This window comes from Drosophila melanogaster, chromosome 2R (genome assembly GCF_000001215.4).
Source record: "Drosophila melanogaster chromosome 2R".
NCBI classification, from domain to species: Eukaryota; Metazoa; Arthropoda; class Insecta; order Diptera; family Drosophilidae; genus Drosophila; species Drosophila melanogaster.
The window spans coordinates 16,028,172-16,047,253 of record NT_033778.4 but is presented as its reverse complement, the minus strand read 5'-3'; the positions used below and the strand labels follow the sequence as shown (position 1 = coordinate 16,047,253).

At 45.7% G+C, this 19,082-nt stretch overlaps 2 protein-coding genes across 3 annotated transcripts; both read right to left on the bottom strand.

The window, feature by feature from the left end:
• Positions 1-10: 10 nt before the first annotated feature.
• On the bottom strand, positions 11-15,324 carry SP2353. 2 transcript variants are annotated; one of them, NM_001299545.1, is made up of 15 exons: positions 15,078-15,324; positions 8,797-9,202; positions 6,995-7,111; positions 5,543-6,362; positions 5,217-5,335; positions 4,803-5,149; positions 4,556-4,745; positions 4,363-4,499; positions 4,084-4,301; positions 3,933-4,008; positions 3,720-3,872; positions 2,241-3,655; positions 2,074-2,175; positions 1,864-1,967; positions 11-1,803 (listed from the first exon to the last, which is right to left on the bottom strand). In NM_001299545.1, the coding sequence occupies exons 2-15, from the start codon at positions 8,927-8,929 to the stop codon at positions 1,649-1,651; spliced, it is 4,086 nt and encodes a 1,361-aa protein (NP_001286474.1). In that variant the 5' UTR covers positions 8,930-9,202; positions 15,078-15,324; the 3' UTR covers positions 11-1,648. The 2 variants fall into 2 exon arrangements, with proteins under 2 accessions (NP_001286474.1, NP_611082.2); NM_137238.4 differs by having other exon boundaries at positions 999-1,803; positions 14,820-15,324.
• Positions 15,325-17,162: 1,838 nt separating this feature from the next.
• On the bottom strand, positions 17,163-18,651 carry CG8401 (uncharacterized protein). Its single transcript, NM_166136.3, has 6 exons — positions 18,449-18,651; positions 18,249-18,374; positions 18,047-18,193; positions 17,829-17,946; positions 17,594-17,763; positions 17,163-17,451 (listed from the first exon to the last, which is right to left on the bottom strand). Exons 1-6 carry the CDS (start codon positions 18,645-18,647, stop codon positions 17,267-17,269), a joined length of 945 nt encoding a protein of 314 aa, NP_725520.3. The 5' UTR covers positions 18,648-18,651; the 3' UTR covers positions 17,163-17,266.
• Between the last annotated feature and the right edge of the window lie 431 nt (positions 18,652-19,082).

Here is a 19,082-nt window from a genome sequence, read left to right as displayed (position 1 = left end):
ACATTTATAATCGTTTTTTAATTTATTTTCTGCAAACCAATGTACGAAATTAAGTATCTCAATGCCGCGATCTTCATTTGTTATATAAATAAGCTACATTGAATGTCGTTTAATTTAGTTTTACATTGATTGGTGGTTGTGATTTCTTTATTCATTTTACGCCATTGTTTCTATAGTTTCTCATAGTCATATATAGTTACGCATATGTGTTTATGATGTATATATAACTACATACGTGGTTGTTATCTCATTAAGCTACAAAATTATACTCATAAGACGAATACAAACGATTCCACCTTCTTAGTTAGTTATTTTTATTTACCATTTACCATATACCATACTTTGTTCGCTCTTTTACAATTGTTTCAACAGGCTACTCGGATTAGTTGTTTGTCTTGCATTTAAAAATTTCGCTATGGGATTGTTAAATTGCTTTGCGTTCGTTTTTTGTTTGGTTTCCATTAGCTAGTTTTTCTTGTTGTTTTTGTTTTTGTTTTTGTCTGTTGTTTGTGGTTGTTGTGAGTGTTTTATTGTATAGTATAAATTGTTAAAAATCGCCCACTTTTTTCAATTCTGACTCAGCGCGTTTTCAAGTGTTTAAATAGTGTGTTTGCTTTGGTGTTCTTACGTATGTCTTAAGTATCTTTGGTGTCTTTAGTATCTTACGATTTTGATATAAAAGTTTATATAGGCAGGCGTGTGTTTGTGAGTGTGTTTCGTGTGTGTGAGTGTGCCGACTTACAAGCTAATACACGCTACACATTTATTAACTTACCACTTAATATGTTTGTTTCCTCATCTCATCTTATCCCACTTCCACCTACATATCTCGATTTATCTCGTTTCCGGTCTTTGATTCGTTCGTTTTTGGACTGGACCTTCCAAGAAGTGCCACATAGTACAGAATGTACAGTTATACAGTTTACAGTTCATAGTTTAAGGTACAGCTATGCGAAAAACGAAAGATTTGCCAATTTGCATTTATAACTGTGTTAGTTCTTCTGTGCTTGTAGTGTGTGTGTGAGAGTTGTCGTTGTGTGTGTGTGTGTGTGGTACAAAAAGATGGCAGCTCTGCATATAAAGCGTAACGGTTCGTTCAAAAAAAGCGACCACACACTAAAGTATCTCTTACGCCATTCGTTAATCGTTAATCGTTTGTCATTAATTTCGTTAATTTCGCAAATCGCGCCAAATGGACAGTTCGGTTACTCAGATTTTTCCGATCTTGTTTCATATTCTATATGAACTACGCCTCCGATATAAATCCTTTGCTAAAGTTATATATAAACTATTCCGATCTGAAGTATTGACAGTCACAGGCTCTACAAGAAGCGTGCCTTGGTTTTTCGAATTGTTTTCCTCTGCTTTAAATATATATGTATATATATATGCCCATTTGTATATACTCAATATGCGTGTATATAATATGTAGTATGTTTCCCATTTAGATTTAGTTCGTCTCTCCTCCGTATCGTGGTGTAAAAAAATGTTCCTCATCCTAACTCTGCAATTTCGATTTCTCTCTGGTTTTTTTTTGGTTTTAAAAGCGTATTTGTACAAACACAAATCGACGAAGGACATTTGTGTGGTTTAACATATAAATTTAAACTAGTCGATATCAAAAGTCTTGAGGCGTGCGTGCAGCGTTTCATAGGAGGCCCGTCTCCACATTGTGCTCCGTTCCCAGCGTATTAGGATCGAAGTTCAGTTTCATTTCGCCGGCCAGGACGATTTCCGAGATGCAGCCGACGATGCCACTGAAGTAGCGCTGGTGCGTGAAGTAACCAACATCGGGCATTCCACCTGTAACAAGGACATCTCTTAGTATACCGTATAGAACTATCATATCTCATAGATACTCACCCACATACAGACCGGTGTCCGTGTTAAGCTGGCGGAGTTTACCAGGCGCCCGCAAAGTGACTGTCTTTCTGCCATCCACCTCCAGATAGCCCTCTTGAGAGTTTCTGAAAGATTAGAGATTTGGTTAGAATTAATAAGTTTAAAGTATCAAAATCAACTTCAAGGATTTTATCCCTTTAGTTCTTAGAACCTATAAGATTTAGTGCTCACCTTATGGCTCTCACGCGATGCCACAGACCATCGCTGACCTTGGTGCCATTGAAGCGGATATCAACCTCACCAGATCCCAAGTCATAGCGGAAGTGTAAGTACCTGTTCGGAATACATATCGTATATAAGTACGTGTGGAATGTAGATCCCACCACCCTCCCACTCACCCCTGTTCGATGCCCAGCGAGAGGTAGTCGTCGTGTTCCTCCGTCGTACCCTGGCGTCCCGTCCACAGAATCACGCCGTTCTCCGAGTGCGTCTTGATGCGCAGATTGAGATCGATGCTGTAGCTGATCACCTGGCTCATGGTGTCCGCGTCATTGTAGTGGAAATAGCTATCGCTGCCGGCGAAGCAAGCTCCGAAATTCTTGCGTACGCCCTGAACCTGCGACTGGTGCTCGGCGGACAGGTCGAACTTCTTCAGAAGACTCCAGTCGGTGTGGGTCTGCGGTGTGCTGGAGGTATGCTGTTCCAGCTTGACTTCCTCACCGCCTTGCATAACTGGCGTCAAAAGCTCATCATCGTTGTAGTCATCGCTGTACTGAGAGGTGTCTTCGTTGGCGGTACCAACTTCTTGACTGCCTTGAGGTGGAAACTGGACCTCTGCCTTCTTGTGACTGGAGTGCGCATTTGAATTTGACATGATGCGCTTCATATCCTGGGCCAGTTGCTTGCGCTGGTACTCCTCCGTTCCATCGGAAGCGTCAAAAAGCGACTCATCGAACACAAAGGCATTCTCATCATCTTCGTTGTTGTCACTAGACCTGGGAGTACCGGGACTTGCATCCTCAAAGGCCAATGGCACCTGACTGGCCGCCATGGCATCGCCGTACTCCTGCTGCTGCAGACTGGTCACCCAGTCATTGTTGTCCTCGAAGGTAAGGATATCGCTGTCGGGGTTCGTCTGGAAACTCTCGTAGTGGGTGGGCAGGCGACTCAGCTTGCGGGTGAAGGCAGCATTGGGCTTCAGATGGTGCTCGTGCTTGCTGGCATGGTGCTTCCCTGAAAGCCTGGGCTTTGCTTTAGATGGACCACTGGATGTGGTTGAGGTGGCTGGGGCAGTAGTAGTCGTCTGCTGGTGCTGCTTCTTGAGCTCCTTCTGCTGCTGTTGTTGCTGCACAAGACGGAATATGATATCATCTTCGATTTCCTCGTTGCTTAGCGCCCCCGCAGTGGCTTCCTCTGTCCTCTCAGAAGGAGCTTCAGTGGTCGTGGTGGTGGTTGAGGTGGTGCTTGTGGTCGTGCTCGTGGCAGGGGTTGGCTTATGCAAATTCCTGTGCTTTTTGGAATGCTTCTTGTGCGCCAAGCCAGACACCTTCTTCGCCGCCTCTCCATTGTCCTTCGTCTCGAGGACCTTGGACTTGTGGAGAGCCAGCTCGGGCAGCTGCTCGGGCGGCACCTCGGCGGCCTTGTTGCAGCGCTCATTGTGGATGCTGCAGCGGCACTCGTAGCTCTCCATTTGAGGCACGCACTCCGCCAGGGGGCCGCAGGGTCGTGCCACACAAGCGTGGGGGCAGTTGCCGATGTTGCTGCCACCCAATGCCTCCGCCACAATGCCCAGCGAGTGGCCATTGATGTCGATCTGTGAGTGGTGAACAATGGTAGACAATGGGATTGAAAGCGGAAACGGGATGTGTACCACTTACCCTCTGGATGCAGCCAACGAAGAAGGGTTTGTACTTGAGGTCCAAAGGCAGACGGTCCACGTGGTTAACGCCGCCCACAAAGAGATTCTGGTCCAGCGACAAGTGCCAAAAGCCGTTCGATGAAATAGTCAAAACCTCCTGATGTTTATCCACCTAAGGAATGGGAAATAAAGAATTGATAAAGGAAGTTAGAGGACAGTAAGGACTTCCTACCTTGAGCACCGCCAGACGAGCTGTTCGAGAGATCTTGATGGTGTGCCATTGACCCAGACTGAGGGAATGTTCGCTCCTGGAAAGGAAAAATCGTATAGCTCAATACAAGTGACTTCTCATAAAAGTGACCTAGTTTGGCCGTAATGCTCACCGCACTAAAGCTGGACCACTGCCCAGATCGAAGGCAAACTCCACAAATCCGTCGTTGAGGTACAGAGCTATAAAGTCACCTCTATGCTCTGGACCCGAGTACAGTATCAAGCCATCTGCCTGTTCGGGCTTAAGGGTCACCTTTAGCTCCAACCAAATGAGGGCACTATCGCCCAGTGGAGCGTAGCGCAAGAAAGATGAGCCATTGAAGGCGGGAACCTAAGAGATGGCGAGTACATGAATAACCAAAAGGCGGTAAGAACTTTCAGAGAACACCTACCTGTAGATCCATTCGAATCTCACACAGATCACCAACAAATCCTATAGGACATAGGCATATGGCGCCCTGATCTGAGGGCAAACACTTGCCACCATGCTGGCAAGGATACCTCACGCACTTGTCGGTGGAACAATCCTCTGTGGGAAGTTATCAATATATTACGCTGTTTAAAACTTTATTAGTCACTTCTTACGTATATCGAATCCATTGATGACATCGCCCAAGGGATGCTCTGTGAACTTGTAGTCATGTTCGTTGGCCACAAAACGACGAATGCAGCCGGCGAAACCCTCGGCCAGAGGAAGACGCTTGGCCAATCCAGTTATGTTGCCAATTCCACCCAGAAAAACTGGCTCCCGGAAAGTGATGCGTGAGAACAATCCCTGAAAGATTTTAACTCATTTATAAAAAGTTGTCCTTCCTCTGAACAGCGAACTTACATTCGATCTTCCCTGGACCTTGGTGCCATGATTGAGCACCAGCCAGGCATCCCATCGATGACGGTAGATGATCACCGAGTTCCATTCGTTTAGCAGAATGGTCTCCCGGGATCGAACGCTGCCCACACCGGAACCACAATCAAACCAGAACTCCACGAAGCCCTTGTTTAGTAGCAGGGCCATAAAGTCACCGGTGAGGTCATCGCGCTCTCCGCTCAGCAGGATAATGCCGTCAAAGGACTCTGGACGGAATTCGATGCGCAATTGGACGTGCTTGTAGGCGCCATGGAGCGCCGGAAATGCTAGCCAGGATCGCTTGGCGAAACGCGGAACATGGGCTCGAATATCTACGCGTTTATAAAGTAACCATGTTCTTAAGTTCTCTACGATTTGGTCCTTCGAGCATCCACTTACCTTCCTGACAGCCATTGCCCGTTTTGCCAAAGGGACAAAGACAACGAGAACTGGCGGCAGTTGCCTCCAAGGCACAGATTCCATCGGAACCGCAATCCAGATTGCATGTAGGAGTGCTCCTGCAGTGGAATAAGTTGATTAAAGTACATTAAATTAGTTTTAAAGTACTTTTCCTGCTTTGACAACCATCATGTACGCATCTGCATACCTAAGTTGGTTCGACATGACCAACAAAGAAATCCTTTTCAAAAGGCCAAAGGATTTCGCCCAACCAAATTGGATGAGGAATTCACCGCCCCCTCAAGCAATACGTTTGTGTGACCCACCTGTCTGTTGTCATGGCTGCTCCCACGACAGCCGGTTCCGCTGCTGATATGTTCTCAAGTCGGTTGGTCTCCCTCGTGATATGCATTTGGACCTTGTTGCTGGTTACGTTTGGGTACTTCCTGCGGTTCTTGGCCGTGTTGGTATTGCTTGTCTGCTGATATGTTTGCGATTTGCTGTTGCGTCTTAAGTTTAATTGATTATTGTTGACATCGTCGTAGACGGACATGTCCGACTTATAGCTGTAGCTATAGTCATCGCTGCCATCACCCTCGCCATAGTCCACATCCACTCGCTGCTTGGGCGCCCTGGTAGGGGATCGCCTTGTGGTCGTGGTCGTTGTGGTTGTGCTGGCGGTTGCCCTTGTCGTGCTTCTGCTGGGAGTGGGTGGCACTGAGCTGGGCAGCATTGTGCTGGCCGCCTTGAAGTCGGCCACATCCTGCTGCTCCTGGCCCTCGGACTCCGAATTGAAGTTGATGCTCTCCGCTGATATGTAGTAATCGTTTGAATTGACTTTTTGTTGCTGTTGCTGCTGCTGCTGAAGATTCAGCGATTTCTGCTTCTGTTCCTGTGTCTCCGAGTTGCTGTCCTCCAGCTCGCCGTAATCGTAGCTGTCGCCCTCGGATCCGGACTCATCCTCCCCATTTTCGTTGCCCGCCGGCGATGCGGATTGCGCGGCGGATAGGGCGAACGTGGACTTGGCCATCGACTTGCCACCATCGTCGTTCGCCAATTTGGCGCTGAACGAGGCGCCCTTCTGGTAGAGCACATCCTCGTCCGACTTGCCACGCCCATCCAAACTGTTGGATGTGGCGTTAATTACTGGAAAATCGAAATGGATCCGGTTACGAAATGCAACCATTTTAATTAAATTCAGCGAGTGAGCTGGCCAAATTAATGATATTTAATACTTTAATTCCCCTATTAACAATGAAAAAAATCCGCAAACAAAAATTAAATATTCCCAACTCAATAGTTACGGATAACTGAAATAAAAATGTGATCTATATTATTTTAAATTAGAACGCCTTGTACACAAATAACTGATTGTATGCCATGTAATTTTTTCAACACATTGTCAAAAACTCACAAATTACATGCAAAACATATACATATATAAATATACGGAGTAACAACACAAAAATATCAATTTGTCTACCAGCCGGGGGCCGAACAATTGCAAAATTGCAAATTCCCCAAACAAGTCGTTGCCAAAAATAAATAACACCCAGAGTATGGGGCATTCCACATGTAATCTGTTGGCTCATCCCGCCCACTTTGCGATGCCAGTGCCATCCATTACAGGTGATTTTCAAATAATAACCGAAATGCCAAATCACTTTTGTGGCCTGGCGGTAGTAAGCTACATCTATGCATGCATCCACACATATGTATGTATCTCCCAACTCCCAACCCCAAGCCCAATCCCAATCCCAATCCCATCCTGAACGCACCTTGACAGCTGTAACCGTTCTTGTTCAGCTCGTAGCCCTCGATGCAGTCGCACTCGTACATTCCATCGTGGATCTCGTAGCATAGTTGTTCGCAGGGGCTGGTGTGTCCACAGTGGCCTGTTTTTCGTGGGCGGAGCGGGAAGAGGCAGTGGGATTTTAGTGCGATTGTTCAGTTAGCATTGTGGCATATAGATGGGCGTGATAAGGGGGCTGGCAATAAGGGGGAGAGATAAGGGGGCCAAAAAGGGCTAGAAGGGGACTAAAAGGGGGCTAAAAGCGGACTAAAAGGGAGCAATAAGGGGCATGGCAACTTTCGGTCGAGCCGAGTCGTTTCAGTTCGGTTCATAATTTCAGTTCACTTCAGTTGAGTTTAGTTGAGTGTCCCGTCTGCCTGTCCACGTCTACGTCTACGTCCATGTCTCCTCCGTTTATTTCCGTAACGAAGAGTGTGTGTGTGTGTGTGTGAGTGTTCCTGGGTGTGACCGACGTGTCCGCAATAAATTCTAATAAGCTTTAAGGACTTTGGGCCTGGTTTCGTTTCCTTACGTTTCGGTCTGCTCCTGACTTCGGTCATACGTTTTCCGTAATTTACTGCTGGCCATGGCAGCATTTCAAATGCACCATCCCCACCTCTCCTTCACCGCAAAAATTCATAATGACTACTTAAATAACTCGGTTGGCCGATAGTTCTGCTTGGCTGTTTTTAGTCGACGGTAATGGAAAAGTTGTTCGTACCCAGTTCGATGGCAATTTAAATGCAAATTCCATAGGCAGGCGGAGGTGAATCAAAATCACAGCCCATTTGTGCCGGTGCATTCTTGGGCCGCTCACTTGACACCGAAATTTTGTGCCAGAGCAAATTTCCTCCAGGAGGAGGAAATGGTTGGAAAAACGAAAACATTCGAAAAGGGAAAGGAGAAAAGTAAAACATTACAAGCATTACGCATACGCCCGAGTGGCCCGGCACTTACGTCACACATTGTATTAAATGGAACGAACGCAGTGGCACATTCTGAAGATGGAGACACGAACACGTCAGCTACTCTGTTAAAGTGCCATCAAAAGGAGGATGGAACAGGGGAAACATGGGGCGTAGATGGCAGGATTCGCCGCTCTGGACAAAGCTTGTGCATGCATGCAGGCTTGCTAGTTGATTAAGCAACTGTGTGGGAACGATTAAAGTGCACTGGACACAGAGGACGCCAGCACACAAATCCATTTGCATATGCACACACAAGAGAGAGAGCTGGCTGCCACACAGGACCTTACCGTCCTCACTCGTTGAAAACTCCTTTGCCCGCCGGCCATGCGTTGCGTATTCAAATTGAAATTGAAAAATCGCATTTTGTATGCAATTGAAATCGAAGTGTCAGCAGCACACACATCAGCATCGTCGCCAATGACACATTCGCCCCCTCATTGGTACTGGAAATTTGACAACAGCCATTGCATAACTTCCGATCACTCGACCCCGCCCTCACCCTCATCATCAGACGTTCGTTTGGGTTCGGTTTTTCTGGTTTACTGGTTTCCTGGTTTTTGGCCCCTACGCTCACGCATAATTAAGTCGCTCATTAATGTCAAATGCCGCACAATAGTGCCTCGTTTATTGATATGTCAAAAGGGATGGGTGGTGGGTGGTGGTGGCTGCTGGGCCGGGATAGGTAGGGCTCTTCAAAGTTGAAATGCCCGTGCCAAATATCGAACTTAAAGTGCCCGAAATTTCCACAATTAGGCACTTGGCACAGTCACAGGGGCGTTATTCATTTGGGGATAGAGGGTTTGGTTTCTGTCAAACGCACCTTGAAAGGCCGCCTCCTCTGGCTCCGGGATCGCACCCACAGCGATGCTGGCCGACGATAGTGATGATAGCACCAGGAGGAGCCACACGCAGACGACTCGGCAATGGTGATGGTGATGCTTTGAAGTTGACATGCTGCACTCTGTCCACAGGTGGGCGCAATGGGGCGTATACTTGATGCGGCGCAGTGTTACCTCTGCTTTCTTTCGACGCTCAATTCAGTTGATTTCGACGACAGATGGTAGTGGTGCTCTGCTCTCTGGCGTTCCAGTTCCGATTGCGATTGCGATTCCGAGTCCTTTGGCCATCAGCCAGCGGCGAGCATGGAGCGTGCATGCGTCTCGACGTTGCCACCGCGACTGTTGCTCCTAGTCCTGCCGCCAGTCCTTGTGCCCGAGTCCCAGCACCTGAAAGTACCAGAGAACACACACAAATAACATATACACACACAGAAACGCGACACAAGCGCGCAATTAGTAGGCGGCAAAAGCAGCGCCAAGAGAGCTCAAGCCGACGCAAACGCAAATCAAGTGGTCATTATAATATAACCACAAATTGCTAAACACGCAGTAGCCAACAAATGGAGCACCGCCGGGGAACCAGGTTTCGTGGATTAGGGTCTGGGGGTAAGCAATGAGTGTACACTACAAAAAAAAAAAAAATGGAAAGAAAGTGGAGCTTAAAGCAGGCGAGGTATTAGAGAGTTACGAAACCCTAGTTCCCAAGTGGCACTCACAAGTTACGAGATTTATGAGATTTATATGTTATTATATGGTTATGTTATTAGTAAATGGTGTAATATTGCATTGATATAAATAAAATATGAAATTGAATAGTAAATGACATTCGAGTTATGCTTAATTTCTCTCAGTGTAGGCAGGAGCTCTGGCATGATTCATGGCGTTAGTAAAATCAATAGGAGCCACCATGGCAACGCCGCCACAACAAACAGACAAAGCCCCACATCAAGCGTGGCCACTCCTACACATTATCCAAAACCCGCACCACCCATTGGCCAGCACCCATTCCGACCACTTCAAGCAACCCACCTGCCAACTGGCGTCCTACCTTAAGCCGAATACTGTGTGGCCAAGTAATTAGAAATCAATACGAGCACAATTCGGCAAAGTGTCTACCTTGCATAGCAAAAAGGCTGGGCATGGAAATGGGCATGGGCATGGGCATGGGCATGGGCATGGGCATGGGCATAGATATGTACTTGCCACAGGCAGCAGTAGTTGATGGAAAAATCGAAGACGCAAAGAAAATCCAAGTTTTCTTTGCCCATTTTCGGGTCTTTTCGTTGGCCAATTTTAAATTGAAATGTCAGATGTCTGCAAGATGGAAGGAAAATGCGTGCAATTGTTGTTAGGCTTTGGTGCCACACACACACACACGTGCACACACACATCTCTTTTCTCACTCTCGCTTTCCCTCTCCTGTCACACTCTGCCCCCGTATCAGCTATCTCTTTCGCTGGCATCGCACTTAACCCGTGCTCGAGAAATGTGTAGCATACTTACTGGGGCAAACATTGCAACCGCAGCATCTCCGCTGTTTCGGTTTTTGCTCTGCTGCTCTGTTCTGTTCTGTTCTGTTTTACTCTGTCCTGTTCCCTTCGCCTCACTCTTTGTTTTTGCCGACGTTATTTATTTATACTCTTTGGTGGCCCACTGGGGCGTGAGGCATCCAGATTCAGGAAGTCCCCCAGACGACCGGATGTTTGATTTGATTAATTAAGCTAAACCAACTGGAAGTTGCTTCTATTAACTGCTTGTGCTGATGTTGCTTTATTTCGGTGTTTCATTTATTTACAATGTACCCGGTGTTAGATAAAAATAGATAATAATAGATGCATGTGATGCATTGCTATTTACGAAGAATGGCTTTTCTTAAGATAATCATTCCGAAGATACAAGTTTCATGACCAATAAACTTTGAAATTATTAACTTTAGGGTTTTTAGTAAGGCAACCTAAAAAAAAAAAAGATACTAAAGCTAGATAGATAATATAGCTAGTGTATGAAAAGGTCAAGAAATCAATGGAACCACTTTACTTATGCATATCCTATATGAATCACGTTTAATGGATTCCAAATATCTGCAAGTCAAAAAAAAACCAAAAGGTAGTGTAAGCCTGAAATCGCTGTTGGAAACCCCTTGTAAGCGTACTATATATTTTTATGGCAATTTTCATATGCCTGCGCTTAAAATCGCGTTGACTGCCAGCGGCCTCGGGAGGTTTTTCCCAACCTCCGCCCCTTAATCCCCCCTCCCTCCACCACCATTCTTCCCTTTGGGGCTTTCCTTGCTGCATTAGTGTGTGTGTGTGCGTATGAGTGGGTAAGCACTCGCAATGGTTGTGCGTGCAAGAAAACTTTTCGCTTTTTTTATAAGTTTGACGTAAGGGCTAAAAAACCCATAGCCACTCCGCACTGTCTCAAGTTGAGTCAGTCGAGGTTTCGTTTTTCGCATTTTATTTATTTACTTTTTTTTGTTTTTTTTTTTCGGGGGCAACCAAATGTTGCCGTATTCATTTATATCGATTTTTCCACCTTGGCTATTTACCCACACTCCCAACACACACACACACACATACACACGCAGACGGTGCAGAGAGGTTGACATACTACCCACATACTTCTTTACTTTTTGTACGTTTGTATCTGCACACTCTGTACGTTATATTTTCGCATTTCTTTCATTCGGGATTTCCCCACTGCCAACCCGTTTTTGTAGTGTTTTCTCCATTTTCCATTTTTTTTTTTTTTGCATTTTTATTGCGTTTTTAATGGCATTTCTTTCCGGTACAACGCCTCCGAATGGCCAGCAATGTAGAATGTGGACGCCCGTCGCCCAGAATTCACTTTTGTGTGGGTGCCGGTACGGAGTATTCCCCGCTTTCCGTGCTCCGTTTTTACCATTCGAGAGCTCGAAATGCATGCCGTTGATGTGTGGATGGAAAACTCATTATTCAGGTAAGCAGCGGCGGCACAAAAACGTGAGCTCATTTGCCTGGAAAATGCGACCTCAGGAACTAATTAGAACGCATTGGTATCGAAGTTCATAATGGGCAATCGTTCGAGAACGAGTGGCGCCCAACGTTCTCGACAATCGTCAATATCCATTGTTAACTTTCTCGTTTTGAGAATAAGTTGATCCACCCAATTAGCCTAATGAACAAAGATGAGTGCTCCAAGTGGCAGTGATTTAATTACACAATTAAAAGCTCATTGGGCAGCGGCCTTTCATCCTCGATTTCTGATATCTGATAGCCGATAGTTGGCTGGCTGCTTAACGGAATCCATATTCGTTATCACAGATTACCGACGACTTTCATTCGAATCGAGTGAAAGCTGTGGCATAAAGTTTATGCCTCGTAAATCGTAAATTCAAAACTTTCGCCCACTAGATACTACGTGACCACCAAGTGTTGCGGAATTTTTCGTCTGTGGGAATACCAGAGTTTCAACCAGACCATAACAAATGATCAAATTGCTCTGGAGAGTCGCAAACTTTTGTCCACAGATATGGCCGAAAACTATGGCGTTTGCAGTGAAAGTGAGCCGGATAAGTGGTAAACGAATTATTTGCATGCACATAAAGTGTTGCCTGCTTTTGAGCGTTCCGACCAAGTGTCCTTTTGTGGCTTAAAGCAAAAAAAAGAGGGCAGGGCATAAACCTAAGCTCCCGCTGCTTTTCAATTATTAAGGAGCTCTGCTCTCGATGCCATGGCTAGTTTATTGATTCAAAAGGCAAACAAGGCCAAACAAAATGGCTTCCAGCGGAATAATATCCATGGCTGATGTCACGCAAAAACTTTCTACAGCAAGCCAATAAAGGGGAAGTCCCCGAGCGCACAGAATCGGAATCGGAATCAGAATCACAACCTCAGAGCGGAAAAGTTAAGTTGGAAATGAAACGAGACGAAATAAAACAAAGCAGAGCGAAAACTGAAACTAAAACTAAAAACAGCAACAGCGAAATACAATAAAAAGCTGGGTCCAAAAGAAATGGAAACAGGAGCGGAAAACAGAACCCGATTCCAATACAGCAGCCAAACACAAAGGTAAAACGTTGGTACGGCAATAAATTGTGTTTTTATAAGGCAGGTAAATAGAGCACAAAATCCGTGGAGGGACAATTGGGTGGCCAGCAACCACAGAATACATGGAAAACACAGAAAAAACAAAGGCTCTTCTTAAGGGTAGCAACTCGAATCAACTTGATTCACGCATGCCACAGTTTCGACTTCCCCGAAACTGGCCAAAATGACAGGCCAGAGACAGCGGAGCGACCACAGTGGAGACACGCTAATTGGGCTAATCTTCGTCGCTATTCCTGCGCACTGAGACGGTTTTATGAGGAAGCCCTAAAGGTACGACTCATTTAAAGGGTGGCACGGGGGGTACAGGTAAATTACTCTGTAATTTTATTTTAACACGAAATCTGATAAAGGCGACCTTCTTAACAAGCTTATTTTTTATTTTAAAAAAGGTATTACTTAAAAGCACGCAGTCTTGTGACCATTAACTTTAGCCCAAGAAATTATAGGGCATTCATAAAAAAATAATACTAAATTCATTGCCATAACTGAATGTCATATATGGAGCATTTCATTCGTTTTTGTTGAGTTTCGAGCAATTAGCGAATAAATTCAATCCAATTGCATTTAAAAGTTGCGCGACTAGCAATATAAACTAATTGACAACTTTTCAACGACATGGAGAATTCGTTTTTTATTAACTTGAGCTACTATCTGGATTGGATGGCTTAATTAACTTAAAGAATTGGATTGCTAAAAGCAAATATATTCATATTGATTTTTTGTAAAAAGTTCTTACAGTTTTAACTAATCAAATAAAAGCTAACCATTAAAACACCAGAATCAAACCAAAATCAACGAGAATTTTGTGCCATGTTGCTAAAAACGCACATGCTGTTTTAGAAGTATTAAATAAATATGATTGTATGATGATGTATGATGCACTATGAGCCGTGTAAACAATATCGGTTTTGATAAGCTAGCCATGTTTGCAAAACAACATAAATGGAAAAACACGATTTCTGTTTTCTGAGAGTAAAAACAAAATCTTTTAAGTCAGCCTGCCGCCCCACATGAATCAAATATGTTTTGAAAACATAAATAAAATGAATATTTGTTTCGTTTTTCAGATGGATGAAAAATCAATAACAGGACATGTGCTATTTAAAAATTAATAAGAATGTTCGGCTTTTTTGCTGTCGTTGTTCTTAAGCTAAAGCTTTCTTTCGTGCCAATAAAATAAAAGTGGTTTGAGCTTTGGCAAATGGGTGGCTTGGATCGCACTATCCCTAGTATCCACTGTAATAGCCTTGAGGTTTGGCGCGTTTTTTCCATGGGGCTTATCCTGCCTGCGCTTTGAGTGCTTAGACATCGGCCCAACGTCGCACTAAATATATCTCCTTCTATATATCCTGCTATATGCGGGACGCGGGCCTAATTTATGGCGAATTCGCAGGTGCGCGTTTTACTTGAGAGCTGTCAAAGACCGCGTTCCTTGCCACAACGACAACAAAGGCAACAGCAACAACAAAGTAATTTTCCCCGCAAGGACCCAAGGACTAAAACAAAAGCACACACACACACTCACCCAACTCGAGGGCGCGTGTGTATGCTTGTGTGCGAGTGGGCGATTTTATGTGAGTGCTTCTGTGTGCGTGTGGGTGGAAAAGGGGAACTCCCCCAAAGACTTTTGAACTGCTGGCGATGTGAACGAACTGGTAATTATCAACATCATCATTGCAACTTTAGTTTGACCCAAAAATCGCAATAAATAAATAAAAGTGCTGCATGGATGTGTGGGTGAGTGTTTGTGCTTGTGGTTGTGTATGTACATATGTGGGTGTGAGGGCAGTGAAGTGGCCACTTGAAGTTCGCTAGCCACATAAATTTCCATTATTTCATTTCGCAATTTTACGTCTCTTTAAAGTACACTCACACACACACACACACACACACACATGCACAGATCAAATCCTTACGCTTGCTGTTGCTCCTGCTGTTCCTCTTCTTCTTGCTCAACTGCCTCTGGCTTCGTCCTCGCTGATTTCTGATTCCCTCTCTCCTGTGCCTCCTCTTCCACTGGCCTGTGCTTTATTTTTCGGCGTTCAGCGATTTTCGTGGTATTTACATTTACACACTCCTGCACACCCACACACCCTCAATCGCTGGGGAGACTCACTCACACTAACACTGACACATTCAGCTGTCGTATAAGCTGACTTTCACATTGCACTTACGATTTTTCGATCGGAGCACTTGAAAATCGACAATTATGGGGGAATTTCGACGCTTTGGCTAGTTTCCTGCAATGGCTATATGGCTTATTCGTTGTGCGACGGTGTGTATATGTATTATTTTGGTTGTATCCTGCGAGCGGATGTCTGATGACGGCGGATACGGATGATTTCTGGCGTTTCTAGCGATTCCGTTTGTTTTTCGTGGGAGCGTAACGTTTTTACACTCTAATTGACGGGAGACTACTGAGCGTATGACTGTCGATTCGGAATGGAAAAGCCACTTGCCAAACGGAAGAGAGATTGAGAACCAGAGAGTGCGAGAGAGCGTCTAGCTGCCGCAGGAAAAAAAACACGGGCAGACATCGCAGAGAGCGCCGGACACAGAGTCCTTGGTCCTCGTTGTTGTTTTTATATCCGCTGTCCGATTATCCGGCCATGTAAAGAGGCGCCAATTCAATTCACACAGTTAGCTCGGCTAATAGGGTTGCAAGGATATATTTTTCAAAAATGGGTTTTTATTAAAAACGGCAAGTTTTTTACGTTATTAAAGTTAATTTTAATAAGGTTTAATAAAGCTAGTTTGTAAGTCGGTGTGCTCAAAAGATATATATTTCCCTTATCCGAGTGCAAAATATCTGTAGTGTTCAGTAAACTTAAAATACATTTAAAAATCAAGCACATGCTAAGAATTATAGTGCTATCTAAAAATGGAATTTTACGCCCACCTGGCAACTCTAGAGCAGCTCCAAAAGCTCCCTATCTACCTTACTCTCCACCCCATCAAAGTCCAGCCTGGTAGGCGCTCTCGCAAGGTGCTCTCCCACGCACGCATGCGCCGCGTGAGAGCGAGAGAGGCAAAACAAAACGAGCGCAGACAAACATTCCGGGCTCCCATTACAACAACAGACAGGCGAGAAGCTAACGGTGAAGGATGTGTGGCGCTGGAGAGCCGGAGAGAATGTTAAACAACATTTTGTTGTTGCCGCTGCCAGCGAGTTAACAGTTAACAGCACAATAAACACCTCCGGAGAGCCACATAGCCACACTTTAAGAGACATAAGCCCATAATGAACTCGACGACACGCGTGTACAAAAACAACCCGGGACGCCTGCTACTTGCGGGGAGTGGGCGGGTGGTTTGTTGTTATTTGTGCAGTGGCCAGTAAGTCAGCTGATCAGGTTGCAAGGGTTGACGAAGGGTTGATGTCGCTGCTCGCCCCTGCCGAAAGGAATGATAAAAAAAAGAGGAAAACATATTGGAGAAGGAGCAGGCATGTCCAATGGGTCGCAGGACCCAGCCAGTGTCCAACACCCCGCATCCTCAGCCCACGATGGTAACCGAGACTTGGCAAGTCTGTTGTCGGCGTTGTTGCTGCATTGACAAGTCGACGTTACTAATGACCCATCGCTATTCATGACCCCCGACAAAGGGAACGACGTATGACATGGTTGTTTGTGTGTCTGGCTGCACCTGAAGAAATGCCTGCTTTAAAATGGAACTTAGATCGATAATAAGATTCAGATATAGCTAATATTCAGTGAGCAACGGTATTGACTTTCCAAAGGAACAACAATTAAAGAACAAAGTACGTCTGTGATTAAGGAGTAGGAAGGATATAGAACTTCTGCCAAAGGAACTCATTTTTCGCTTAGTGCAAGCTTGTTGCAGCCTTGTTGGCTGCATTCCCCCATCCCCTTGTGCACTGCCACCCCCGACAACATTCAGCAAATGAGGCATTAATATCCAGCCGGGGACCTCCTGAACCCAGAAGCCAGAGCCCAAAAGCCACGCGGCGACCCCTTTTCCTTCCGATGGCCTCCGGGCTTCGCAGCTCCGGCTTCCATGTTTTCGAGTATGTCAGGGCAAATATTAGTATTCCACTTCAGAGTGAGCATTTTGTAATGGAAAGTGTTGTCGTCGCAGCTCTCGTCCTGCTGCATATCCATCAGGCGAGCAACCAAGCGCAAGTAATGTGTCACATTACAAATGTTGTTTCCGTTCCCAGCGAAGTACACCACCACCACCCCTCCCGCATCACTGCACCACGATGCAGTTCAATAACAAAAGTATTAACCACGACACTTGCTGAAATCGACACAACCATAAAGCAATAAGCGCCACTTTATTAACTTATCAAGCAGAAGCAGAAATTATGGATGGGCTTGGTATTGGGGGAATGTTCGATGGATTAGTGCAGCAGCAGCAGTGCATTTGTGTAGAAGACCAAGGCCAAATCGCTTATGTGCTGGCTATCGCCGTCGTCAGCCAATACATCCATATCCTTCGGCGAGTCCCCCTCCAGCCAGCTGCCAATTTCCATTACGTTGCGCCAGTTGACAAACTCATTGTAGCCAAACAGGCCGCAGATGGTGGCTGCGATGTCAGAGATATGTGGCAAGGCAAAGATATATGTCAGCGATAGCCCAACAAGGATAGCCCATAGAACAGCAGTAGCTGCAACAGCGATAGCAGCATCACCACCACCACCATCACCGGCCCACTGAACCCTGCTCACCTTGCTCCAGATACAGATCGCGATACACGACTGGCAGCCCCAGGCTCCGGATGGCGTTCTGCTCGCGTTCCACCTCATCGCACTGACTCTTGGCCAGCAGTTCGTAAACCTGAGGTGGGCTGAGGTGGGGGGCACATGCCTGATGCTCCAGCACGTAGAGCAGCAGGACCCTAGATGGAAATATCGTCTAGCTTTAGATGTCTTAAGCGGTGGATATATGTATATGTACGCTTACTGATGGGTTCTCTGGTATCCGTAGGCTGGTGCATCACTGGCCAAAAGTTCCAAACATTCGCCGGAGAGCAGCTTGCAGTGGGGTGGCTTCAGTTCCACAATGTCCCGGAGGCAGAGGTCTACACACAAAGGTAAATCAAACGATAGGTTCAATGAATGTATTGTTATTATGATATATATTATATATATGCTATATATAATATATGAACTCAAACTCACCGGACTGCGTCCTGTTCAGCTGGCCCTCGTTGACCACTTTCGGGTAGACCTCGGCCAGCTGCTCGTACTCCCCATTGGCATTCAGTTCGCCCAGTTTCAGCGAGGGAGGCAGCAGCAACACATTCGCCTGAAAGGCAATGCTGAGAACTAACCAGAAATTAGCATAAACAATAATACGTAGTTAGTTTTGTAGCAAGCATACTCTCCCCCTGGACACCATGCTCCCTGGAAACCAGACCCGATCCCCTTCTGATGTGTTCCATCCTGTGCAGCAGATGGTAGTAGAGCTGACGTTCGTAACGCGTAGGCGCCACGTAACGCAGTTTCTCTGCAATGCACGGGGCATAAATAAATACGCACATCCGTCATCCGTATCGCAAGTGTACGGTTCATTGGGCTCACGTTTTATCAGAAACTGCGAGAGCAACAGGGCGAATGTAGAGCTGGCACTCAGGCGGCGTCCTCCGGAGAGGCGGTCCAGCAGACGGTAGATGCGGTGCGGCAGGACCTGGTCAGTATCCGATCCTGATCCATGGATTGGCACCAGGAAACAGCCGGTAATGGCCAGTAGAAGAGCGTATTTCAGGCCCAAGAGCAACATGTTGTCGGTTTACCAGCCCGGAGTCGTCTACACCACGTCTTCATCCTGGCCATCTACAAGTCACATCGGACCGCGTCTTTGATTTCGCCACTTCATGAAGATTAATTGAGCCGCATTTGTATCGCCGGCTGTGCGGAGGCTCTTTTATTCGTCCCCGGGGGTGCGGAGTATAAAGTTTCTCATATTAATCACAATTTACAGCTGAATACATTTCGCAGATTGAAGGATTGGCTTTCAGTTTTTGTGGGAATTCAGCATTTTTCTTTGCGTGGGCAGCTCATATCCTTTGAGTTCTGATGTGGCGGCGGCAAGTTTTGCCGCCTTTCATTTTAAATTTAACATGACTTCAAGCGAGTTAACAGAGCTATATGTAACAGCTGCAACTCTATGGAAAGTAAATGCTATCCGATTGTCAGTGTTTTATTTGTCGTCCAA